Raw genomic sequence first — 25,665 nt, forward strand, 5'->3', positions numbered from 1 at the left:
ATCCTTTCTGTGTCTGCTATTCACTGATCATGAGCTGGTTGAAAACTAAAGAATGGTTGGGCTGCTTTAAATATATATCTATATCTATATCTATCTCACTTTTAAATCTCTGTAGTCTAAGAAAATAATTTTTAATATTGATTTTTATTAGTATCACAGATTCAGAATTGAAAGGGATTCTAGAAGCTACCTAATCTAATGTGTAGCTGAACAAGCTTGCTTTCTTGCTACTTAGGGAGTAAGACAAGTCACCCAAATGCTCATTCTCAGTTTCCTCACCTGTAAAATGAGGAGACTGGACCAAGATTGCTTCCTGCTCTAAATCTATGACCTTCCCCCTAAGCCTCAGAAGATGTGTAGGATTTCAACTGGCAGAGATGGTGGGAGAGCATTCCAGGCCCACAGAACCAAACTTGCATGAGGAATGGGGAATAGTTTAATTTGACGGTAGTCCAAGGGAAGAGTATGGGACACTTGTATTACACTTTCAGCTCTTGAGTCTAAGATGAGTTAGAAAAAGGAGGCAACCCCAGATTGTTCAGGTAAGTAGGTGGCAATAATAAGGTGGATAAATGAAATGCTGGGCCCGGAGTCAGGGAGACTCCTCTTCTTGAGTTCAAATCTGGCCTCAGACAATTTCTAGCTGGATGAAGTCACAACTCTGCTTGTCTCAGCTTCCTTATCTGTAAAATGAACTGGAGAAGGAAATGGCAAAGCACTTCAGGATCTTTGCCAAGAAAACCCCAAATGGAGTCAGGAAGAGTTGGACACAATTGAAATGACCAAACAATAATAACCAAATTATGCAGGATCCTAAAATTCAACAGTAGGGGTTCAGAAGATGTTTGCTGGAATCAGTTGAATTTTAGGATCCTGCCCTCAGTGAGCTTATATTCTTCAAGTAAATAGATAAGTATATTTAGTATATTTTGAGGAGGGAGAGTGTGATGGCAATCGTTGGATTTGGAAGGTTTCCCGGGGCAGTTGGCACCTGAATGGAGGAACCAAGGATTCTGAGAGAAGGTGAGGATGGATTACATTTCGCATGTCTTCTTGGAGGTGGTCAGAGATCATCAAGTTCTGGAACAGTAACTAGACCAGCTGGGTGGAACATAGAGTACCTGAAAGTAAGTCATGAATTACATGAAGAAGGCAGTAGCCGAGGCATCAGATGGAAGAAGCTTCCTAGGCCCAGTTCATATTTTATCCTAGAAATCATAGGGACTTCCTGAAGTTTCTTGAGTAGCGGCATCTTGTATTTTGGGATGGTTATTCTGGCAGTTATATATGAAGAATGAATTTGGGCAGGAGACTGAAAGTAGGGAGGTGGCCAGTAGAATAACCCAGGCAAGAGGTGATAAGCCTTTCAAAATAATGAAAGTGACTTTCATAATAGTCTCAGGCATGAGAGAATGGAGACAAGGGGGATAGATGGAGATTTGTGTGGTGGCAGAATTTGTCAATAAAGCTTGACAGCTGATTGGATATGGGCCTGGAAGAGAGTGAGGGAAGGAAGAAGAGTCACAGCTGACTACCAAGCTGAAGCTTTATTGGGCAAGCTCTCTGGCTTCAATAAACCTTCCCTCTGACTCCAAGTTCCATTTAACCGATAACTACTCAACTCACTCACCTCACTGCTGTGGGCTTCTGAGCTCCCTCCTGGGCACCTCCATCCATCCCCATGATGTTAAATATTGGGCTAACAAACCCAACAGAAAATGAACATGGGGGTGGAAGCAACAGCTTTGATTAAAGGACAAGTCCACTGATATCTCCCAGCCTTCCCACTCCTATTCCAGACCAGGTTGATGAAATAGATAGTGGTGGGGCTGGCCAAGTTCTAGAAGTGATTAACCAATTAAGCCCAGGAATAGACTCTTAAAGAGAATATTTTTTCACTTATGATTTATTCATTCAATAAATACTGTCATATTTATGCATATATATATATATATATATAGCTGGGCACTGTGGGAATTAATATAATTACATTATAATAATAGCTAGTATTTATAGAGTACTTTAAGGTTTGCAAAGTGCTTTCCAAATATTATTTCACTTTATTCTCACAACAATCCTGGGAGGTAGGTAATAATATTACATATTATAGATATATAATAGATAACATTGATAGACATAGAATAGATAATCTATTGTGTAATGTGCATACGTCTAATGACTATGGAAGAGAATGACACTGATAACTTTGTGTAGTTCACTTAAATTCAATTCACTTGAAAGTCAAGATGTCACCCTGTACGTCATTGGTCCTTTTTGAAAACAAAGGATGAACATAACACACACATCTATCTATCTATCTATCTATCTGGCAGCTAGCTGGCAGGCTAGAGTGCTGGACCTAGAGTCAGGAAGTTCAAATGTGACCTCAGACACTTTCTAGCTGTGTGACCCTGAGCAAATTATTTAATCTCTGCCAAAGTTTCCTCAAAGATAAAATGGTGATAATGCACCTACCTCTCAGGGTTGTTGTATCAAATAAGGTAATATTTGTAAAGAGCTTGGTATGTGATATAGTAGGTGCAATCTAAATACTTATTCCCTTCCTTATTATCCCCATTTTATAGACAAGGAAGCTGAGGCAGACAGAGGTCAACTGACTTACTCAGAGTCACACACACAACTAGTAAGAATCTGAGGCTGGATTTGAACTCACTTCTATTCAGTTCTAGAAGTCAACTAGGTTCTTTTGGGGGGCATCATCTAGCTGTTTCATATTAATGATAATATGTACTATGTTAATAATCACAACAATGACACATAGCCCTGTTCTCCAGAAGGTTATAATACGTCTCTGAAATTACTTCACATCATTACAGATATTTATTGCCATGGCTGGAAAAGAGGCTAACTCTGGTAACTGAAGCCCTGAGTTCAACTTCCAACTTTGTTATGTATGACTTATCAATTACTTTGCAATTACACTTACATAGTACTTCAAAGTCACAGAATGGGCTTTCCTTGTAGGATTTCTGTGAGGCTGTAGCATATTATTGCCAATTTATAGATGGAGCTCTGAGAGGTTTAGTGATTTGCTCAGGATCAGCCCCATCCTACGTGTCAGAGGCACGATTCTGAGTTCTCCTGACTCTGATGGGCTATTTGCTCTTTTTACTCCCCGTCTGAAAGAGGAGTCTGAATGAAATGATGCTCAGTGAGTGAGGCTTCCTGTCCACCACGACTGTGAAGGACTTTTCCAGACTCCAGGACTTTACCTGGTTTGGTTAAGGCTCTTAGCCATTCAGAGATAGAGGAGGGGAGCTTTTGTGTCCCAGAGGCCAGCTTCCAACCAGCCAGCCCAAGAATGGCCACACTGGTGTTGCCCAATGACCGGCATAAGGGACCCAAACCCTTGGTTTTTTAGATGCTCCCAGCCTGGTAGTCTGAAGCCACCACTTGAGATGGGGTTCCCAGGGAAAAGTTGACTGACCATGACCATCCTCTTTGGTAGAGGAAGGTAGCTGGGCTTTGGCACTTGAAAACTAAAATTGAAATAAGAACACTGACTTATTTTCCAGAATTGCTTCTTTTACTGGGGATTTGCTGCTTGGCTTGCTTATTACATCAATCATCCTCTTTACACGCCTCCCTGTAAGTAACAAAATGGCCCTCAGTTCATATCATTTCTGAATTTCCCTTGGGTGGCCTTGCAATTAACTCTCCTGTTTCTTCCTTTTTTCTTGTTGTTTTGTCTTGTCTGTTCTCTTGGTGTGTAGCCTACGGACAAAAGCAGATCAATTTTTCTCTGATCACCTTTCTGGTAGGTCTTTTATGTTGGACTTTTCTCTGACTCAACTTTCAAATAACTCACATTTATATAGTACATTAAGGACTTTTATCACAATTATCCTATGAGCTACTTAGTGTAAGTCAACCCACCCCCATTTTCCAGATAAGGAAATGGAAGCTTCAAGAGCTTAGAAACCTTCTGTATGATCACAGATCCAGTGGTGGCTGAGGTGGAACTAGAATCCAGTCCTTCCCATTCCAAGTCCATTGCTCTACCTACCATACCACTCCTCCCATTTGGTAAGGATATCTTGGGACAAGTAATCTTCCTGAGTTCAAATCTATTCTCAGACACTTCTTAGCTGTCATTTGCCTCACTTCCCTCATCTATAAATGAGAAGGAAAAAGCCAGTATCTTTGCCAAAAAAGCCCCAAATGAAATAACTGATCAAGAACAACAAATTTCTGAAAAGGTCAGCTGGCCAATCAAACATTTATTAACTTACATGCCAGGCATTGTGCTATGTGCTAGGGATGAAAAGAAAAGCAAAAGAATTCTTGAATTGGGCTTTAGAAATTAAGGTCAGACTGTATGGTGTCAGACTACCTGGATTTAGAATCAAAGGATCTGGATTCAAATCCTGAATTCAAATTTAAATCCTAAGCCTCTGCCTTATTCAACATTCCTGACTTTGGTTTCCTCATAAGTAAAATGAGATTGGACGAGATGGCTTTAAAGGTCCCTTCTATGATTCCTACAACTTGGGTTCCAATCTCTGGCTTTTGTTATTTTCTCATTACGTGTGCTTTGTGGAAGGAGGTGAGAGAGGGAATATTTAGGGGCCACGAATTAGACCAACTGAGGTTAGAATCTAGAGCTTGTCAAATAATCATGTAAAATGAAGAGTTTGGACCCTGATGATCTTTAAATCCTGTGATCCTGAAAGTTCTCACCTTGTTTAATTTGATCACCTTGGTCATCTTAATAATTGCTGGAAATAGCCAGTGCTAGATCAAATATATGTGTTGTCAACCTCTTGTGAAGGGAAGAGCCAAAGGCATAGCTGAAGACTGTAGTTTTGTTTCTTATTTTCTCAAGGGAAAGTGGATAGGAAAGAAGAGGAGGGAATTTGAATCAAAAAATAAAATAAAATTGAATTTTTAAAAACATTAACTCAATAGTCTAGATCTTTAATAATGAAATTAATTTAACTAAATTAATTTTGCAGTTCTACTTCACATCCATCAGATTGGCAAAAAATAATTTGATAATAAAAGAGAAAAACATTGAATGTTGGAAAGGCTGCCAGAAAAAATATATTAGGGTTCTTTTGTTAGAGCTATGAATTAGCTGAGACATTCTGGAAAGCATTTAGATTATGTCCAATAAGTTACCTAACAATGAACACTCTTTAATCCAGCTTTATCACTTGGAACTGGAAGGGACAATAATCGTATCTCATCTTAACCCTTTCCTTCACAAAGAAACTGTGGCTCACTGAAGTGATTTGTATGAGATCATCCAGGAAATAGGAAGTGGCCTGGCATTTGAAGCCCTGTCTCTGACTTCAGATTCTATACTCCTCCTGCTATCCCATACTTCTCACATACATTTATTTTATTGTGTTAAGAGTACCATGGATTGGCTATCCAGTTTCCCTTTGAGAATCTTTCCTGGGATGTTTTGGAGTGATGGGCCATCTTGTAGTACTAACTTAACAGTGAAAGATAATACTTGAAGACCAGGAATTCTTAATCTTTGGGGAATATATATCCCTTTGAGGGACCTATAAAACTCCTCTAGGGTCAGGATAATTTTTTAAATGCAAAAATAAAACATGTAGAATATATAAAGAAAACCAATTATGTTGAATTGCAGAGGTCGAAATGTTTTTTAAAATGGATTCATCAGCCTCAGGTTGCAAGATCTGCCCCATGTTCCTAGGGCAGCCAGGTGGTCAGGGAATAGGATACCTGGCCTGCAGTCAGATCAGATTTGAGTTAAATCTATCCTCATGGACTTACTGTGAGATCCTGGGCAAGTCACTTAACTTCTCTTTCCCTTAGTTTCCTCATCTGCAAAATGGGAATGATAATAGCATCTATCTCGTAGTTACTGTTTTCAGTAATGCTTGGCACATAATAAGTGCTAGAGAAATGTTAGCTACTATTAGTTAGGACTACTCCCATGTTCTTTAATGTCTTTTACCAGAATTGAAGATCCAGCTCTTGAAATCACCGTGAAGAGAGGGCTTCTTAATGATTCTCTAAGAGAAATCAGATGAAGATTTCTGCTTTTGAAAGGGTTAGAAGGGAAAGTTGACCTTTGTCTTCAGAAGTGGAGACCAGAGGAACTTTTTTTCTATTCTATGAAGCAGTCCCCGTTATCGGGTGAGAGAGGCAACTTGGTGTGAAGGGTGGGAGCTGACCCCAGAGTCGAGCAGTCCCTGACCATCTAGTATCACCTTGGACATATTCTAGCTGTAGGACACTGGACAAGTCACTTCTTGGGGCCCCAGACAATCTCAAAGACTAAACTGCACATCAATTTTTATCCTGAACCACTTTGGTACAGAAGTTCTTTAGGACAATGAAATCCTTGGTCCAATAAGGAAAAAAAGAACCCCAAAACCAGTATATTACAGGGTTAAAATGTAGCAAAACTATGTCACCATCTTTTTTTTATGTCTTTTAATGTAGTTATGTGAAGCTGGAAACTTTTCAATCCATGTGGAACTCAATAATCTGAGAGGAAATGGTAAGAGCTGACTTATTTTCTGTTTTTACTATTAGTATTTATGTAATTTAAAAAGAGGCCCACAACCGTAAAGCCAAGCAGACTTTTCTGTATGGGATTTAATGACAAAACCCTTAGAAATGGTAAAATCTTGCCTCTAGCTCACCCATGTCTGTGCTTGGATGGCCAAGAAAGCGAGGGCTGGGGAGGGGTCCCTTCAGTGGCTTCTGGACTCTGTACATCTCCAGAGACATTGCCGTACTTCATGGCCCTTACAGAATGCGTCTCCTAGCTCTTCATCCAGGGGCAAGCATACTGAGACACCCCCCTCCCCCAGAGCTGGTTGCACCCTGGTACCGTGGCCTGGTCTAAGCACCCAGCCTGAGATGCTGGAGGATAGCTAAAGAAGGGCTTGTGTGAGTCAAGGCCCAGCGAGCACCCACAGGCCAACGCATCCATCTCTACTGGCCACTCTGCTCCCCTTGGCCACTGGCTCACTACTAGCTGCTCTTAGCTCACAGCAGGCGCTTGATGTATGCTACCTGACTGGTCTGGAGCCAGGAGAGAAGGATGGTAGGGGAGAGTTTCCCACTAATGTCCTGCCCAACCCATCTACGCCTGAGTGTGTTCTTCCATCGGACAAGGAATTAAGTAGCCCCTTGGGAGGGAACACAGTGTAGTAGAAAGCAATGGGCTTGTAATCCAGAACACGGAGCTCTAAGTCCTAGCTCAAGCTCTTAGTGGCTATGTGTTCCTGGCCAAGTCATTGATTCTCATGCTGCCTTTGCCTTACTTTTAAAATGGGGGTGGGGGCAAAGGAGAAATGAAAGTCCCTTCCAGCTCTAACTCTGATACAATGACTGAGTCAAATTAACAAGCATTTATTAAGCATCTGTACCGTACCAGGATAAAACACCAAGGGCTTGTCCCCTTTGCTGCGACAAAGCTAGCCCCATCAGGTGCCTCCCTGTGAGTCCCCCTTCCCTGGGGTCTGGCGACCATGGATGTTTGAGGTTCGTGGGACTAAAGCTTCACAGGAGGCCCTGCAGCCCCTTTTGGAAACCACCTCTGGACAAGAAAGTTCCGGGTGCTTTTCCTTCTCAGGGGGCCAGAGTTGGTAAATTTTCAGTGTGGGCATTTACGGACTAAGCAGGGCTCAGACTGTTAGCTTTGTTGATGTGATGAAAATGCTACTCACAGGGCCCACCGTGGCCATTCTTTTGTCTCTAGGACCAAAGACGCGCCGCATCCCCTACCCAACCAAGAATCCCTTCACATGGCTATTTTTCTTTGTCTCCTGTCCTAACTACACCTATGAAGTAAGTCAGAAAAGGGGTGGGGGCTTAGGGAAGGGAGGGGTGGTCTTGCTGGGTGCGGGGATGCTTCCAAGCAGATTCACTGCCCTCCCAGACAGCATGACTAAGGGGCTCGCTCACATGCTCTCTCACGACTGAGGGGCTGGCTCACATGCTCTCTCCTGCCTCTCACCCTTTTCCTTGGGCCTGATCTCGCCGGGACTAGCCAAGACGTGATACCGAAAGCAGGAGTGTATGGGCCACCAAGTTGTAATAGTTGAGACCCTCCTGTCAGATTCATTCTTCCTCAATACAGGCAGACATTGTTATCTCTGGCATATACATATGCTTCATAAACAATCAGAGCCACAGAGATCAGCTTGAAAAGCAAACAGGTCCTGGGCTGATGTTGGCTGGGAAGCTAGCTAAGGGTTCAGGCCTGGCTTCTGGCCTAGGTGAAGAGCTGTCTTGTGTCTGTTTGGCTACAGGTGGGGGCCTGGATCAGTTTCACCATCATGACTCAGTGTGTCCCAGGTGAGTCTGCTCAGTTCTTCTCCAACGGGGCCCTGCTGTGGCCCTGCACTCCCCAGGGAGCCGACACTGGATTACATGGATTTTCTTCTCTCTTTTCTTTTTCCTTTTTCTTTCTTTCTTTCTTTCTTTCTTTCTTTCTTTCTTTCTTTCTTTCTTTCTTTCTTTCTTTCTTTCTTTCTTTCTTTCTTTCTTTCTTTCTTTCTTTCTTTCTTCTTCTTCTTCTCCTTTTTTTTTTTTTTTTTTTTTTTTTCCTGCTACAGTGGGATTATTTACACTGGTTGGCTTCATTCAGATGACAATCTGGGCAAAGGACAAACACTGCACTTATGTAAGAGAGTTCAAGGATTACCCCAGTTTCAGGATGCCAATCATTCCTTTCTTGCTGTAGGAAGCAAGCGGTGAAGAGCGGGCACTTCAGCGGACCTAAGGGCAGAGAAGCCAACATTTGAGCCCTGGTCTTCTGAGTTTCCTCAAAAAAAAGAAAGTGGTGACTCTTTAATGTTTAAAGTTAATCAATTGGCAATAATATTTTTAAAGACAGCTAAACCCAGGCACGGGGTGGGGTCTGTCAGCACTTCAGAGTAAGAGAATATCCTCCGTTCCTTGCTCTGCAGGAGGGAGACCTGGAGCAGGTTCCTTCTAGGGTCCTTTCCAGCTTCCAGACCCTGTCATTCTAGTTTGTGTGTGTGCATAAACACACCCCTTCCTTTATGCACCTACATGTGCATATTGAAAGGTAACACATTTTCATAAGGGTTTTTTCGTTTGCGTTTGGGAGTAGCAGTAGATGGTTGTTTTCTTTTTGTTTGTTTTTAAGCCCAGGAAAGTTATCAGAGCCTTCATGTCTATGGAAACTCCCCCCGTTTAGGACAGGGCTGGCTTGTGTCAGAAGAGCAGTCTGGGAGAATCCAGGGACTATAATAGGGCAGGGCGCCCGAGTCCTGGTGCGCTCAGGCCTCAGAGTAACACTCAGCGCCATTCTCTTAGTCTCACCCGGGCAGAGGCGGCACTCAGTGTTATTTATCCAGCCGATGAAGAAATATCATGACCTCTGCCATTAGGGCAGGAACCACGGGGTCTGAGTGAAGGGAAAACAGAGGTAGGAGGTTTACTTGGTGAGCCAGTGGCTAGCAGCGTTGTGAGGACTTAGCTAGACAGAGTATGTACCACGTAGTCAGGTCACAGGTCACCCTAAGAAGAAACCTTCTCATGTCCTGAATTTAGGGATGAGAATATAAAGGCATGAATCCAGGACAAGGGGAGTGTCGCATGGATTAACCAATGCTAAAGCCATATCTGAAAGGACTGTTAATGGGGAAAGCGGATCATTTAGCCTAGTGGGACTGAGGCACCGACTGGAACGGCTCAAGATTCTGGAGGGTCCAGGTCACAGACATTCAATTATTAACCATTTAAAATGTTGCTAGTTGACTCGATCATCTACACAAGCCTCAGCCCGTTTTCATAAAACAGGTGGAGATAAAACCAAAGAGTCTTCATCCTTCGGGATGTTTTCAGCAAGGTTTTCAAATGCACTTGGTGAACGATGCACTGATCTCTGGCTCCTGAATGACAGCAGCTCAGCCCAGCTCTTGTGCTCACAGCCCGCTAGGAGGGAGTCAGCCAGCCTCAGGGCCTCCTAGGGAGCTGATCTTCCGCCATCTGTTCAGGGGAAAGTTGTGAAGGTTTTCTATACACCTGCACAAGAAAGAATCCCATCCTAGTTTGTGGGATATTTTAAAGGGAAAAAAAGATTTTAGGATCTCAAACTGGAAAATATGATTGCTAATTTATTCTGAGATAGATTTATTTCACTATGAGTGCTGTACAGAAAGATTTTTGCAACTCTTTGTAAAGATGATCTACATAATAAAGTCAAAGCTATGTTTTGAATTTTAAAGTCATTATGGGGGGGAAAAGTAACAGCCATTGGCCTGAAGTCAGTCAAGTCCCATAACTCTCTGCATGATGTAAAACATAAAACAAGACTTTTTTGCTTCTTCCATTTTTGCGTACAAAAAGGCACCTCTGGTTTCCCGAAAATCTAGATTTTTTTTCCCCTATGTACAAAAGAAACCAGATTCATGAAAGGGAAGAAATATCTGCGTTACTTACCTGTGCCGTGGTTGTTCAAGGGTAAAAAGCTATCTAAGAGTAAGCGTGCCGTCATGGCCGCGCTCGGGGCTCGGGTTTCTCCGCCTCTGGGCAAGGCCTGGGCACAGCCCTCTCTCCCCAGTAACCACCGCTTCCCAAAGGCCGGCTCTCCTTCCTGCTGCCCTCTATCCCTAACATCTAGTATGGGGCCTTTTAAGGTCGGGGCTTAATAAATGCTTCGGGTTAGACTTATCTCGAAGAGGGAAAACCAACTAAGTCTCCAAGTCTCTGAGGGGATATTTCAGAGAACAGAATGATTTATTAAGTGCTCAATATACACCGGGCCCCACGCCAAACATGCGCAGTCCTCGGTAACTCTGGGCCTCAGCTTCCTACCTGGAGGAGGATGACATCAGGCTAGAGCGAGGAAGGGCCTGGGCTCCGCCCTCTGGGGCCTCCTGACCCTGACTGTGAGCACGTGGTGGGGAATGCGCTTTACCTCACCAATTCCCCCCCCCCCCCCCCCCCAGCTCCAGCATTTCATTCAGTTAGGGACGCAGGCCGCCCCCGAAGGACCCAGGCTTCCTCAAACTGCCAGAGTCTGGGATTTAAAACCACACAGGCGGCTAAGGCCCGACTAACGGCGGCTAGCAGCTAGAGCAGAGACCGACGGGCGCTGACACTCGTTCCCGCCGTCGCGCGGGACTCTGGGACTGGACACGCACATGGCCTCCCCGGGGCCCGGCAGGGGGAGGGGGGCTGGTCCGTCACCCCGGCTCAGCCGAGGAGCCCCGCAGAGGCCGCCTTCTACACCGCATCCTGGGAGGGGGGAGCTGGGGCTACCTTGGCGTCCGGGGCGGCTCCGGCTGCGCGGGGGTGCAAGGGAAGGTCGTCCTCCTCAGTCTGCTGTTTAGCAAAATTGACAAAAACCTGCGGAGGTGGGACAGAGGCAGGAGAGCAAGAGAGCGGGTGAATGGGAGCCTTCCGAGGCGGCTGGGAGGGGTCAGGGGTCACTAGGTCACGGGACCCTGGGAATGGGGGCACAGTGCGCGAAGCTATACCGGCAGCCTGGAGGCCAGGGAGTGATACACGAGAGGGGGCGGGCTTTGGGTCACATCCTGCGGCTGCCGCTTCCTCTCCGGACCCGGTGCCCTGCCAGCTCCCTCCAGGCTCCGGGCCACGATCCCGTGAGGCAGAACAGCTAACATCTAGCCCTGACCTGTGCCCCAAAGCGCTTTGCAATGGCCGATCCCCATAGCAACCCTAAGAGGGAGGTGCTGTTATCTCCTCATTTTACAGAGAACTGCGGCAGCCGAGGCTTACACTTTGCCCGGTCACGGTCCAAGACGGAGAGTTTGGCCCTTCCCAGCTTCCGGGCTCGCCCTTGAGGCGCAGAGCCACTTTACCTCAGAACAACCCCGGCCCAAAGGGCTACGGTTGTCCCTATTTTACAGAAAAGAAAACTGAGGCAAACCCGTTCAGTGGCCTGCCCCCTAGTGGTCCTCCTGAAGGTGGCTTGTGCAGTGGGCTTGCGGGATCCCCGACACCCGCGTCCCACGGACACCCGCCTCTCCTATTCCTTGGCTGAGGCTGAGGGAGGGGGAAGAAGGGCAGGGTGCACACAAAAGGCCCACACTGGCCCTGGGTTCCAGTCCTGCCCTGAGGTTTCCTGGGCCTTTCCCGTGTCTTTTCCCCCAAATCTACGATTAGGCGTTAGACCCGAGGGCCTCTCGGTCCTTTCCAGCCATGGCTCTGGTGCTCCGAACCCGGAAGCACCCAGCTCCCCAGAGCCAGGGCCAGGCGGAATATTCACCGCATTCTGCCCTACACAAGGTGGGGACAAAACAGACCCCCGTCTTTTTCCACCGCTGGTTTGGGTCTGGCACTGTGTGGTTGTCCCAGGTTCCCTGAGGTTCCTGGGCCCAGTCTGTCTGCAGGGGAAGCGAGGGGAAGCCCGTTTCCTTTGAAACAGACACTATTCTCCGTTGGTCGTCTCCCAATTTCGTTTACGTTGGCGGGCCGCCCCGTCCGCAGATGGCAGAATGACAGGCAGCCCCGCCGTCACCAAGCCCTCTAACCCCGAGGCCCAGGGGCTCTGCCCTAACTCCCCGCCTGCCCGAGGGAAGGCCGGCCCCGGCCCGGCCGGACTTACTTGGTCCAGCGTGGTCTGTGTGACCGAGTACTCTTCGATGTAGAGGCTGTCCTTGTTGGAGATGAGCAGCTGGAAGATCCTGGCCAGCGAGGAGGAGGAGATGCGGTACTGCAGCATGTTGTAGTGCCTCTCCCTCTGCACGCTGTCCGGGAAGTTCGCCTGTAAGAACTGCTCAGCAGGGTTCAGGTCCGGAAGCAGACCCACCTTGGGGGGCTTGATCTTCATGGTGACGATGTAGCCGTCCCCAAACCTAGGATGCAGGTGCAGAAGAGAGGGGGAAGGGAAGAGGGAGAGGGGCTTTCCTTCCGCTCTGGACGAATGCGCATCCATCCCCTCCACGGGCAGGGGGCGCTGCTGCGTCGCCGGCAGCTGGAGGGGACCGACTGCCGCTGGCCAGCCCTCAGTGTGTACCACCTTGTGGACACTTCCTGCCTGTGTGACTGTCCCGCTCCCTGTGCCTTAATCCTGCCGGGGCTAAGTCTCCTCGCTGGTAAATGGATTAAACGGCTCTGAGTGAATGGCTCGGCCATTTACCACATGGGTCACGGTGGAAGGTAACTTCATCTCTCTGAGCCTCAGTTTCCTTCTCTGTAAAGCGAGAAGAAGGGACTGGAGGGCCTCTGAGCTCCAAAGCTAGAAGCCCATGCTCTCCCGCGCATAACGAGTCTATCGCTGGGGAACAGAGGGAAGGCCAGAGGCCACACCTGGCCTAAGCTGACATCACAGACCCGCGCGTGCGCCGGACTGTCCACCCTGGAGAGATGGCAGATGAACACACAGATTCTGAGCTAGAAGGGCCCTTGGGTCATCGAGTCCACCCCCTTGTTTTGCAGACAAGGAAACCGAGGGACACAGAGTTAAGCAATTTGGCCATAACAGGCTGGGCTTTCTACTCCGGAGGAGCTTCCCTGAGGACAGGGTCCTGTCATTCATGTTTGTGTCTCCTGAAATACACAGTGCAGCAGCCTTCCATAGCGGGTGCTTAGATGCCGAGTTGCCCCAAGGTCAGAAGAGAGGCGGTGTTCTGTACGTAGCTCCCCGGACTTCTGACCGTCGCGTTCCGAGGGGTGGGGAAAGGCTTCCCGGGGAAGACCGGATTTGGGGCGGGACTTAAAAGCCGGGAAGCAGAGGTGCGCTCCCAAAGCAGGAAGCAGGGCGCAGCAAGAACAATCTCTCCCGGACTTGCCTGACTACTCCCACATCATCCTTCTTTCCTCCACCTACAGGAGTCTTAGGCAATTAAGTATTCTGAGCTCGGACACAGGAATACAGATTCAGTCCCAGTCTGCAGACCTACATGTTGTTCGGTCAACCTCCAAGCATTTATTAAGCTCCAACCACTTGCCAGGCACTGGGCTTGTGCTGGGGATCCAGACAGGAAGAAAACAGACCGTGACCTCTAAGAGTTTACTTTCATTTGAGGAGATTTAACAGGTTTGCAAACAAAATAACACGGGTCACCCACAAGGCCATTTGGTTGGCTGTTCAGAGCCTGGCTTTTGGCCCTCCCTCTCCTGGCTGCAGGTAGAGGGGGATTTTCCCAGCACCACTGCCAGACCTGCCCTCCCCCACACTTGTAAGCACTGGAAGAAGACTTGCTCAGGTGTCTCCGCTCTGCTCCAGCTGTCTGCACCTGGGCACCTCAGGCTTCAGAGAGCCGCCTCAGAGGCGTTTTCTTACCTGTACTTGAGGTGTTGGATGGTACCTAAGCACTGGAAGCTTCCTTTCACCATGATGGCCAGCCGGGTACATAAAGCTTCACATTCCTCCATGCTGGTGGGGGGAAGGAAGAGATGCAGGGGTAAGAGGCTGAGGGGCACTCCTGGCCCCTCCCCCAAACCCCCAGAGCCCTCACCTGTGTGACGTCAGCACAACGGCTCTCCCTTGCCGGATGATGCTCATGATGGTGTTCCACAGCAATCGCCTGGCCTGGGGGTCCATCCCTGTGGTGGGTTCATCCTGGAGGGAGGGTAGGAAAGTGCTGTGCTGAACTGGTCTTTTTCTGGTCACTCATCTACCCTCCCCCTGCAACCCCCTTGTGGCCCCTGGCCGAAGGCTGGCCGGGCTATGGGGGATTCTAACCTACAAAGAATTTAGGTCTCTGAAAAAGAATGAATCAGATTGACATGAAGTCTCTAATTCAGATACAAGAAAAGAGAAGGAAGAGCAGTAGAGAAAAAGTCTCTAAAACAGCCTTGAGGCCATCTAGCCCTATCTCCCCATTTTACAGATCAGGAAACTAATAATGTTCATAGTGAGAATTAGCATTAAGGTTTGAAAAACTCTCTAAAAATGTTACCTAGCAACATCTCTGGGAGATAAGGGCTATTATTATTATTATCCCCATTTTACAAGTGAGGAAACAGATGAAGAAATATCTCAGACTGCCTTTGAGTTCAAGTCCTCTGACTCCAGGTAGGTCCAGAATTCTACCAGCCTTGTCAAAGGCTGTCAAAAATTATTAAAAATATTAACAGTATAAGATTGGCAGCATGGTTTGGTGAATAGAAAGCTAACTTCAAAGCCAGGAAAGCTTGGGTTCAAGTTCAGCTTCTGAAATATACTGACTATATGATCCTGGGCAAATCACATAACCAATTTATTAGTACTGTGGATACCTACAGTACTAATAAATTGGTTGTGTGATTTGCCCAGGATTATACTGAGGATTATAAATTGCAGAAAGAGGGCTAGTATTCCTTATATCAGTAAAATCACAAGTTCAGTCCTTGTCTCTGTCCTTAACCATATTATGTGCCAGGCACTGTGCTAAGTGCTGGAGATACAAGGAGGCAAAATGAAATAATCCCTGGCTTCAAGGAGCTTCTATCAGGGTAACAAATATGTACCCACAGAAGCATATATAAAAGCTATAAAAAGTAACCCAAAGCCTGTGGTGGGGAGATACTAGGATTTAAGGATAGGTGTGAGCTTTAGAGTACCACCTTTAAAAGCAAGAGTGAGTCAGAGGGACACCCTAGGAGACTTCTCTATTCCCTTGAGTGCTACTAGTGAACTCCTGTTTGTCTGGCAATAGCAAGAGATGTGTGTGAGGGTTTTCTTTCTCTCAGTCCCAGACGAGGGTCAGTGCCTGGGAGAGGTTCCAGGGTTACTGGCACTCTTGGATCACAGGGAAAGCAAGCTTCACCTCCCTTGGTCTCTGAGTTCTGAACAATACTGTGTGTCTGATCCGTTTGGGGTGGGTGGGGGAGGTGATTTAGCTGGCCTTTTCACAAAAATAATCCCTCCCACCCTGGGAAATTCAAAGGCCAAATTGATGAACCCATTTATACCCATGTAGTGATCGTTACATTTTTATATAAAGATTTGAATCAAACTGAAAGAGGAAAACTGGGTTATTTTGTTGAATTTGAAAATTAAATTAATCCAAATAAATGTAAAATAAATTTAAATAAATATTTATGAACATATATGCATACACATATATATAAAACACTACTATATATGTATATATAAATGTAAATGAATACAAATATCTTTATGTATATGTCCATGTGTGCACACATATAACAATACTATATATGTATATGTGCATATATACATATATATAAATATAAATAAATACAAATATCTATTTAGGACTTGGCCAATGATTTCCCTGGTACAGAGGCAACTCTATCAGTGAAGACTGATACCCTCCCTACAATTTCTGCTCTTAGAGATTTGCCTTCTCAACTAGAATTATCTGAGGTAAGTGACTTGCTCAGGGTCACATAGCAGTTTGTGTCAGAGAGAGGACTTGAATCTGCCTCATGCTGGTTCCAAGGCCAGCTCTCTCTCTGTCCACTAAGCCATACTGTCTTCATATTTATGTAGGTACCTACATAATATAAAAATATGTATTTTATACTTATATTCCTGAACTCTTAATGTTCATATTTGTATTCTTGGCCCATTAACTATACGTGTTTTTCTTTTAAACGAACCATTAAAGATGAATCGAACCCCTAGTTTTCCAGCTCCATTGGCCCAGGTTATTGAAATATTCTTGGAATTGAATGATACTTCCATGGGAGAAGGGTCATTGGGTCTATATATTGCAGGAACCTCATCCCTCCCCCTGATCCCATAATGCCTCTTACCAGCAACACCAGAGGAGGGCAGCCAATCAGAGCAATGGCCGTGGAAAGCTTCCGCTTATTCCCCCCACTGTAGCTGCCTACCAGCCGGTCTGCGTAGGGAGACAGACCCAGGCTCCGAATGCACCAATTTGCTACCTGGGGAACCAACAAGCATTTATTAAACACTTATTGAATGTCAGAGACAGAGACTCTCCATAGTGGGAGACAATATGCAAACAGCATTAAAAATATACACACTGTAAGAAGGTTTTCTCACAAGCATTTGGTAAAATTCAATTCAACAAGCATCTCCGTAGTTCAAATAACCCAACCTCTCTAGTCTTTGCCTTGAAGAAAATTACATTTTATTTATCAGGTTCAATGTGTAGACAGAGAGGTAAATATAAAGTATACAGGGTATTCCAAAGGTCTTAGCACAGTTTTAAGCTTTAATGGCATGTAACCATACTAAGACTTTTGGGATACCCTGTATACTGTGTCAGTATAAAGTACTAGGCTGGGGTAGGGATGCAGAATGAATTATTATCAGTTACACTGGGGGGATCAACTTAAGACAAAGCAGCCAAACACGATCCTAACCCAAAATTAAAGGGTATCCAATTATCCCAGATATTTGAAATGATTTGTCATGCCCTTTCTTCCTTGCCCTCCCATTCCTCCCCAAGTAACAAGGGAAACCAGGAATCCCAAATAAGGGATATGCTCATGTCAGTTCCCTTCTCTCTTTGTTCTTCAGCTTACACCATGTATTCATCAACAAGCATTTAGCAAGCACCTGCCATTTGCCAGGTACTGTGCTAAACATTAGAGATACAAAAAAGGGAGTTCTCAATCTAACAGGAGAGACAACAAACACAGTGCTATATACAAACAAGTTTAATACAGATTAAACTGGAAATAATGAGGGAAATTCAAAAGGCTTTTTGAAGAAGATGGGATTTGAAGGAAGCCAGGATATAGAGATGAGGAAGAAGAGCATTCTAGGCATGAGGGTCAGCCACACAAAGTGCTGGAAGTGAGATGGAGTCTCTTGGTTAAAAATTGCAGATTACTGGGGCTGAGGGAGTGGAAATGTTACTGGATACTGTATCTAGGGAAAGAGCCTCCAATTTTATAAAGTCAAGAAATCATTCTAAGCTCAAAACTCTAGTCTGATGACAGAAACAAAACGCCTCAGTTCCATTGAGCTTAAGCCCAGAAAATAACCAAACCTGACCATTGGTCCCATTGGTGACCATGTGGTGACCAGAGCCTAACAGCATAAACTGGCAGCTTCTGGACTTGAGGACATATAGTAAAAATGAGCAATGGCCACAGCAAGGGCAGTACCAATTAGCATTTATGTAAAATAATTATAATATAAATGATAGTATATATTACTTTGAGATTTTTAAAGATCTATGAAGAATGAAGAAGCTGCCATAGACCAATCCCTATCTTGCCCTGCCTTGCCCTGGAGGAAAGCACAGTCATGGATTTGGGCTTTATCTCCCCCCAGACATCAATAATGAGGCCAATTTTACCCTTTTGATATCTTCTGTAGGAACACCACGGAGGCGGGCATAGAGATACAGATGTTCTCGACCTGTGAGCAGGTCATCAACAGCATCAAACTGAGGGCAATAGCCCATATTTTGGTGGACTTCAGAAATTTGGGTTAAAACACTGCAAGAAAAAGGAGGAATCTTTAGATGCAGAAATGGCCAGTGGGTCACAGTGGGTGGAGCACTTCTTAAGCATTTGATGAGGACACCTCAGCAAAGATAAATTGCTCCCTTCCTCCCTTCACCCAACTGCTAGAAATGTACACCCAGTTTTAGATTTCAAGGAAGGAGGAGCCCTGATTGGAAGCTAATTAATTCCAGAAATTGAGACTTTGAACCCGACATACATCACAGAATGTGAGAGTAGGAAGACTCCATGTAGGAGGAACCCATCTCATCTTGAGGCAGCCTGTCCCGCCCTGGGAGAGCCCTAATTGTTAGCACCTAATGCCTGCCATCACACCTAAGTCTGCCTCTTACATTTCTTACTCGTATTGGTCCACACGCAGGGGCCAAGGTCAGCAAGTCTAGGCAGCAAGGCAGCGAGGTGTACAGTGGATAGGGCATTGCACCTGCCGTCTGGGTCTGTCAAATCTGGCCTGAGACACTAACCAGCTATGTGACCCCAGGCATGCCACTTGACCTCTGTTTACCTCAGTTTCCTCACTGGTGAAATGGAAATAATCATAGCACTTACTTCCCAGGATTGTTATGAGAATGAAATGAGATGTTTGTAAAACAGTCTACAAACCTTAGAGCCATATAAATGCCAGTTATTATTAGTTATTATGAAGTCCTCAAATGCTTTCAAGTCCTTCAAATATTTGAAGGCAGCTCTCATCCCCACTACCGTCATCCCTTTTTGTTTCTCTTCTCCAGGCTAAAAACCCTCAGTTCTTTCAGCCAGTCCTCAGGTAATGTAGATGCAAGGCCCTTCACCACCCTGGATGGCTTTCTCTGGACTCCCTGGTTTCTCAAGGCCCTTCCTGAAATGTGATGTTCAGAATGGAAGAGGAGGCTCTGGGAACAGTCTGACCATGACAGAGCAGGAGAGGGCACATCTTTATCTGGGAGGAGGACTGTGCCAGTACTGGGTTCTTTTATGGGGTGGCCCTCAGCCCAGAGGGTATCAGGGAAGTGAGCCCTCTCCTCGCTGCACTCCAAGGGAGAAAGTACAACCCCGATCTTGAGGTCCCTACTAATGAGCCCCTGAGGTTTCAAGGCTCAGACTAAAATCATATATGAATTTAACTTCTAAAGACAGAAAACCCTTCAGAGATTGAATGGGAGTTTCATATTTCTAGACAGCCAAGAACTAGCTAGAGACGCCACATGTCGGCAGGTGGAAATGGGCTTCCTTACCCTTACTCAGTGGAGGGAGAGCCCTGGTATAGGAGAAGCAGCTGTAGCCTAGAGCCAAGAGCAGGGACTGGAGTAGAGGAGTTCAGATTCTGGGCTTGCTAACTGATTCCTAGCATGATCTCTCTGGGCCCGATAACGGTGGGCAGGGGGGTTTGCCTGGTGGAAGACACTTATGATGGCTTCCCTATATGGGTCTATTTTGGCATGGACCAGTGTTTGCACCATGGAGCCAGGGCCCGGACCACAGAGCGAGGCGCTCACCTCTTCCCTGCCACGATGGCGTCTCCTGAGGTCACGGGGATGTCCCCAGTAAGCATCTTGAACGTGGTTGTCTTACCAGCACCGTTCACTCCCAGGAGACCGAAGCACTAAAACACAAGGTAAACAGCCGGGCTAGAAGAAATGTTTCTTTATTCTTTCTCTTTTGCCTGCCCATGAGGAAAGCTCCAGGTCTGCACTGATAATGTAACACCAACATTCACAGCCTCCTCCATCGGGGGTGACCCCAGATCAAACGATGAAACAGGACTCTGGCATCTTCCTCATCTTTGGATGGGTTTTCTCCATTCTTATAACCCACCTCAGGATCCAGAGTCCTCAATAGGTCCCTTTTCTGTCTTTCTTCCCCTACACTGGGGAAGGCATTCAAAGTTTAGAAGTAGACCCTTTACCCTATTCTATGTTCCATTCACAAAGAGTTCTGTTCTCTGATAGCTAAACTGATAACCTAATTCTGGCTTAAGTATTAATGACTGATAATGGCTTGCTGTTACCTATTTCAGGTTCCAGATTTTTACTTTTTGCTGCAGTTTTCAATCTCTTAAATAACTAAAAAGCTAACAAATAAGCTAAAAGCACAGTGGCTGCATAGAATAATATGCACTTAATAATAGCTTGTTGAATGAATAAATGATTCAAAAAGTCTGACAGGTCTATACTATAGATGGTATATGAGTCAGAGGGATTTTTCTTTGCTGGTCAAATAATACAACACACTCATCTGCGTGTTCTAATAAAGCTCAAAAAGTGCTTTGCCAGCTTTGCTACATAAATATCAGTTACTATGATTATTATCCACCCAAAGATATTCAGTCATCAGGCATTTAAGTACTTATGAAGTGCCAGACTTTGTGCTAAATCAGAGCTACAAAGAAAGGCAAAATCAGGATGGTTTTTGTCCCTAATTCCTGCCTAATCAGAGGATAACGCCAGGGTGGTCTACATGCCAGGCTTTTCTTTGTAGGTTCCTTGAAAGTAGACCAAATTTCCTTCTAATATGGAAGCATCTATAACCTACCATGGGCCCAGCAACTTTGCAAATAGACTAAAATAACAAAAATAAAATAGAATAAAAATCTTTGGATCCAGATATGTTTTCCCAGTTTACTTCAATTGCTACAAGTCAATTTCTAGCCAGTTCCTTTTCTTTTCCTTTTTTTTTTTTCTCTTACTCATAAAAGATTTTTCTTTCAGTGTTTGGTGACTGAAATTCAGGTAGAGGTCACTTGCTCCTAAAAGCTAAGAAAGGCTCCCTATGGCCTTTGGGATAAAACAGGGTTTTAAGGCTCTTCATCACCTAGCCCTCAGCTATCTTTCCTGCCTCTTATAATAGCTCTCTTCCCACATTTTATGGCTCAGCAGAACTGGACTTCTATTCCTCACTTGCAGTACTCCATTTCCTTTCTGGATCTTTGGATGGCCACTCCGGTGCATAGAATGCACTATTCCTTATCTCTGCCTTTTAGAATTTCTTTTTCCTTCAAAATACAGCTCAGGCACGCTCTTCTCTCAGAGATCTTGGAGAGGTGAGGCATCGAGTTCATATTATGGCAAGGCGTTGGCCTGGCCTTTTTGATGGGTCTGACTTTTGGGCTCAAACTAATTTTCATTTTTCCTCTCTACACAAAGCCTGGTATATACAGACCTCTCCTGGGCGAACACCGACACACAGTCTGTCCACTGCTGGGCTTGTGGTGCCCGAATAAATCTGGAAAAAACCACAAGAAGTTACTCTTATTATTGTGGTAGATAGTCTAGTGCTCCCACAGCCCCAAGCTAGGAGGCTGGCCAAAATATTCAGCATATTAATCCTTAGCCCAAACTCCTCTAGCCAGCAAGAAATGCAGAAGATTCTAATATCACAGAGGAGTAGAAAGAACATTGGTTTGTTCCAGTTATTTGTGTGACTTCGAGCAAATCATTTATATCTCTCTAGGGCTCACTTTAATAATTTGTAAAATGGAGGGTAGGGCCTAGATTAGAAAGTGATACTCTCCAAGGCACTATCTAGTTATCTAAATCTAGAGTGATCCTGAATTATCACCAATACCACTTCCCCTAAGATGAATAAAATGAAAAAAAAAATCCTTACCCTGAAGGGGCTTATAATCCATTGGAAAGAAATAACATATGGATCACCTTACACCCTTCCCCCACTCCTAAAACCCATCTCTTGATTAAGGGAGAGAGTATAGAGCAAAAAGAAAAGGAATCTTACTCTGTAAATCTTGCTCTGTACTCTCTCCCTTGATGAACACATCTGCTCCCACATATTCAATTCCCTGCAATATTATCTCCCTGCCAATATCTCCCTCCCAAATCTCTATCCTGAGCTATATTCCAGTCTCTCATCTCTAATTGCTGGACAGCTCCATCTGGATGTCCTCTTGGGGTCTGAGACTCTCAAATATCCAGAATTAAAGCATTTCTTGAGTAATGATGTCTCGAGTACTGTGTTCAGCACTGGGAATACAGAGAATAAGATCCCTAAAACAGTCTTTATCCTCAAGAGATAAGGAAATTCTCTTTAAATAAGTTGGACTACCAGCAATAAGTCCCCAGACTCAAGATTCCATATTCTGTCTCCATGTATTTTTTGGCATAGGCCAAACAAGAGTAGGACATAAGGAAATAATATCTGTGTCATCTTCCCTCACCCCTCCCTTAAGCTTCCCTCCATCTCTTTGGGTACCACCATGCTTTTAATCACCTGGCTCTCAACCTTGGATTGTTCCACTAACCAATCAGCAATGAAGCCCATTTTGTTTCCTTGTAGGTGTCCATCCCCTTCTTTCCATTCCCTCTGCCAATGAGTTTAGTCCTCATTACCTTTCATTTGGACTAGTACATAGACTTCTATTTGGTCTCTCAGCTACCAGGTTCATTTGGTCCAGGTCATTCTCCACATAGCAAATAGATTGCCTCTGGTACAGATCTAACTATGGGACTGGAGAACTCTGACTATTACTTTTCGGGGAAAAAAAAACACAAAAAAACTCCTTAGCCTGGCATTCATGGCCCTTCAGAACTTGGCTCTAACCACCTTTCCCAGATTTATTTCATTTTATCTTTATGCATTCTCTTTAAATAAGTTGGACTACCAGCAATAAGTCTCCAGACTCAGGACTCCATCTTCTGTCTCCATGTATTTTTTGGCATAGGCCTCCCTCCAGTTCTCTTTCTGCCTTTCAAATTCTCTCTATATCTATCTCTATGTATTTGTATGGTTAAATAGAAATAGATATGTGTGTATAATGTCTTTATCTAGAGATCTGTAGATCTGTATATGCACAAAGAGACACACATACATGAGCCAGGCCTTGGAGTTCACTAGCCTTACCAGACTGCCAAAGGGCTCCGTGACCCAAAAAGGTTAAGGACTCCCTTCATGAAACATTCACAGATCCCCTAATTTATTAATTGTTTCCCTCCTTATTTACTAATCTGTGTATGTGTTGTAATCAGAAGGCAGAGGCTTTGCACAAAGTAGGTACCTAAAAGTATTTGTTTAATTGAATTTAGTGAAAAAGGGTTTTTTTTTTTTTTGCTTCCTACTAACCCCTAAGGTCCACTATCTCTCACAACTCTCCTCTTCAAGGAGATAGGTCACTATATCATAGATTTCAAGCTAGAAAAGACTTTAAAGGTTGGACTTATCCAGTCCAATACTCTTTATTTTTCAGGTTAGGAATCAGACCAACAGATGCTTCATAAGTGTCTGTAGCAGGATTAGAATTCAGGCTTTTCTAACTAAGTCCAATACACCATCCTGCCTTTCTGGTCCTGATTATTCTGGACCACACTGGTCTAGATCGGCAGGATCTTCTCTGTTGACCAAACACAAGAGCCAAGACAGCTGTTTTATTCTCTTTGTTTCCCAGATGGAAACCAGAAAGAGCTGAGGATGACTGTCTGTAAGAACAAGGATTGCCCTGGGCCAGCGACCTCATAATGTTAGGATAAAGATTGGGCAGAATCATGCTTAGGTCACTTCTACAAACTCCTTTACAGCAGGAAAGCCTGCAAACATGCTTCCTTCTGGTGGTGTTCTCTAACCGGAAAATCTAAAAGCAGTTAAAGAAGAGGGAAAGCCCTCCGATGGTCAGCACACAGACCAGCAGTGGGACTTGAAGAGGTTGGCGAGTATTAAGCAAAATTTACCCTGGGAAAAAATAAGCACAAGGAGGAGCTCCTGAGGAAAATGGGAGATCTTGTGGGGTGGCAGAGGTAGGTGATGGAGAAGCTCCAGTTATGTCCAAGACTATGAGATCATGAGAAGATAAAAAGGTCAAAGGTGGCTGGTAGTTGATCGATCAGGAGACTAGAGCTGCTATACTGAATGAGGAATGGAAGGGATGTGAGTGGAAAGTGGATGCCCATAAGATATATGAGTAACATTGCTGTCATCTTTTAAGTTAAAATGCACAGTTCAATTGGCCAAATAGTTTTTAGAAAAAAAGTAAACATATTTATGAACATACATATGCATATCTATATCTATATCTCAGTTTCATGTACAATCCTGTCTTATTCTACGGAAATGTTAATTTGGTTTGATATCTGTTAATTTCAGAATAAAAAACCCTAACATGTAAAAATGCAGGGCACACACCACTGTCCCAAGTTGTGCTTCCTTCCTAGCCGGGCCCCATTCTTGGCTGTTTTATGGGGGGGGTTTTCCTGCCTTTTCAGACATGTTGGGTGTTCCCCCGGGCATGCTTCCTCCTCCTAGAGGAACCAACTTTTCCCCTTGTTTTCCCAGATCCTCTCCTCTTGGCCCAAGTGCAAAAATTGCTAGTTAGTGACTTTTAATATATGGTCCCCTCTACAAAACGAGAGTAAATTAGAGATTGTGCCTGCTGCACATAGCAAACATGTAAAAACTCATTTGGAATCATGCTTTCTCACCTTGGTGAGCTCATTTAGCCTCAAGATATCAGTTTTATTGCCTCCACTAAGAATTCTTTGTCTTTCTTCAGCCACGTCATCATCTTCAGCTATAAGTTGCTTAGTAGGTTCAGCAACAGGTTGCTTAGCAGGGTCAGCAATCCTAGAGGAACCAGATAGTTAATTCTCAAACAAACAAACAAACAAACAAAAAACCAGGATAAATTATTGTAGAAACCCAGATTTAGAGTCAGAAAGGGCAGAGAACCCCTAACCTAACTCCCGCATCTTAAAATTAGGGATGAGAAGGGTTATCCTCCCTTGTGTATTAAAATGTAATAGGAAATATTTGATAAAATAAATAACAATACAATAGATCATAGATCATAGAAATCTTTGATTTTCTAAAGCCCCAGAAATCTTAATAGCACTACCCTGAATCAGAATTGTAATTTTCAAAGGAATTTTGCATCCATTATTTTATTAGAACCACAAAATCACTTTGGGATTTAATGAGTTCACCATAGATTAAAACTCCCAAACCTACTCCAAATCTTGTTGTTTCACTTTAAAGGATGAAATACATGAGAAACAAGTGCAGTAAAATCTCAATTCAGATACACATATATAGTAATCATCTAGATAAGAGAAAAAGTGGCTGAATGGATGGGGAGGAGACATAGGGGTCCAAGTCTCCTTTCCAACTAACTCGGTAACTCTGGCCCCAGTCAACTTTAAGACTAAATTTCACAACAGCAGTTAGTAGAGAGAACTTCTTCCCTGGGAGTATCTTCTGCCTGTCTTAGCATTTAATAAATGGAAACCTGATTAATTACTCTGCTGGACTCCAAAATACCAATACTAATTCCAATAACATATGTCTCTGGGAGGCCTCAGGAGCTGGACCTGTCTTACAGCAAAGACTGCCAGT

At 44.6% G+C, this 25,665-nt stretch overlaps 2 protein-coding genes across 10 annotated transcripts in view; one reads left to right on the top strand and one right to left on the bottom strand.

Annotated features, from left to right (window-relative positions):
- Nucleotides 1–19,836, top strand: part of LOC141539661 (very-long-chain enoyl-CoA reductase-like) — a 96,369-nt gene extending 76,533 nt beyond the window's left edge. For 3 of the 7 annotated variants that reach the window (XM_074262735.1, XM_074262734.1, XM_074262738.1), the window contains 6 exons: nucleotides 3,537–3,609; nucleotides 3,735–3,778; nucleotides 6,448–6,505; nucleotides 7,715–7,803; nucleotides 8,268–8,313; nucleotides 8,574–10,206. In XM_074262735.1, the coding sequence (XP_074118836.1) occupies nucleotides 3,537–3,609; nucleotides 3,735–3,778; nucleotides 6,448–6,505; nucleotides 7,715–7,803; nucleotides 8,268–8,313; nucleotides 8,574–8,701 (438 nt within the window). In that variant the 3' untranslated portion in view covers nucleotides 8,702–10,206. Of the gene's footprint in view, nucleotides 1–3,536; nucleotides 3,610–3,734; nucleotides 3,779–6,447; nucleotides 6,506–7,714; nucleotides 7,804–8,267; nucleotides 8,314–8,573; nucleotides 10,207–16,159; nucleotides 16,271–19,085 lie in introns of those variants that run through there. The other 4 variants (XM_074262740.1, XM_074262737.1, XR_012481356.1 and 1 more) reach the window with 3 other exon arrangements.
- Nucleotides 1,893–25,665, bottom strand: part of ABCA4 (ATP binding cassette subfamily A member 4) — a 357,920-nt gene continuing 334,147 nt past the window's right edge. For 2 of the 3 annotated variants that reach the window (XM_074262732.1, XM_074262731.1), the window contains 10 exons: nucleotides 24,756–24,897; nucleotides 21,493–21,555; nucleotides 19,830–19,936; nucleotides 18,186–18,327; nucleotides 16,663–16,797; nucleotides 14,415–14,518; nucleotides 14,240–14,332; nucleotides 12,560–12,809; nucleotides 11,251–11,337; nucleotides 1,893–3,735 (listed from right to left, as the gene is read on the bottom strand). In XM_074262732.1, coding sequence (XP_074118833.1) covers nucleotides 3,634–3,735; nucleotides 11,251–11,337; nucleotides 12,560–12,809; nucleotides 14,240–14,332; nucleotides 14,415–14,518; nucleotides 16,663–16,797; nucleotides 18,186–18,327; nucleotides 19,830–19,936; nucleotides 21,493–21,555; nucleotides 24,756–24,897 — 1,225 coding nt within the window. In that variant the 3' untranslated portion in view covers nucleotides 1,893–3,633. Of the gene's footprint in view, nucleotides 3,736–7,345; nucleotides 8,737–11,250; nucleotides 11,338–12,559; nucleotides 12,810–14,239; nucleotides 14,333–14,414; nucleotides 14,519–16,662; nucleotides 16,798–18,185; nucleotides 18,328–19,829; nucleotides 19,937–21,492; nucleotides 21,556–24,755; nucleotides 24,898–25,665 lie in introns of those variants that run through there. The other variant, XM_074262733.1, reaches the window with a different exon arrangement.

Source organism: Sminthopsis crassicaudata, chromosome 4, assembly GCF_048593235.1.
Source record: "Sminthopsis crassicaudata isolate SCR6 chromosome 4, ASM4859323v1, whole genome shotgun sequence".
Taxonomy (NCBI): domain Eukaryota; kingdom Metazoa; phylum Chordata; class Mammalia; order Dasyuromorphia; family Dasyuridae; genus Sminthopsis; species Sminthopsis crassicaudata.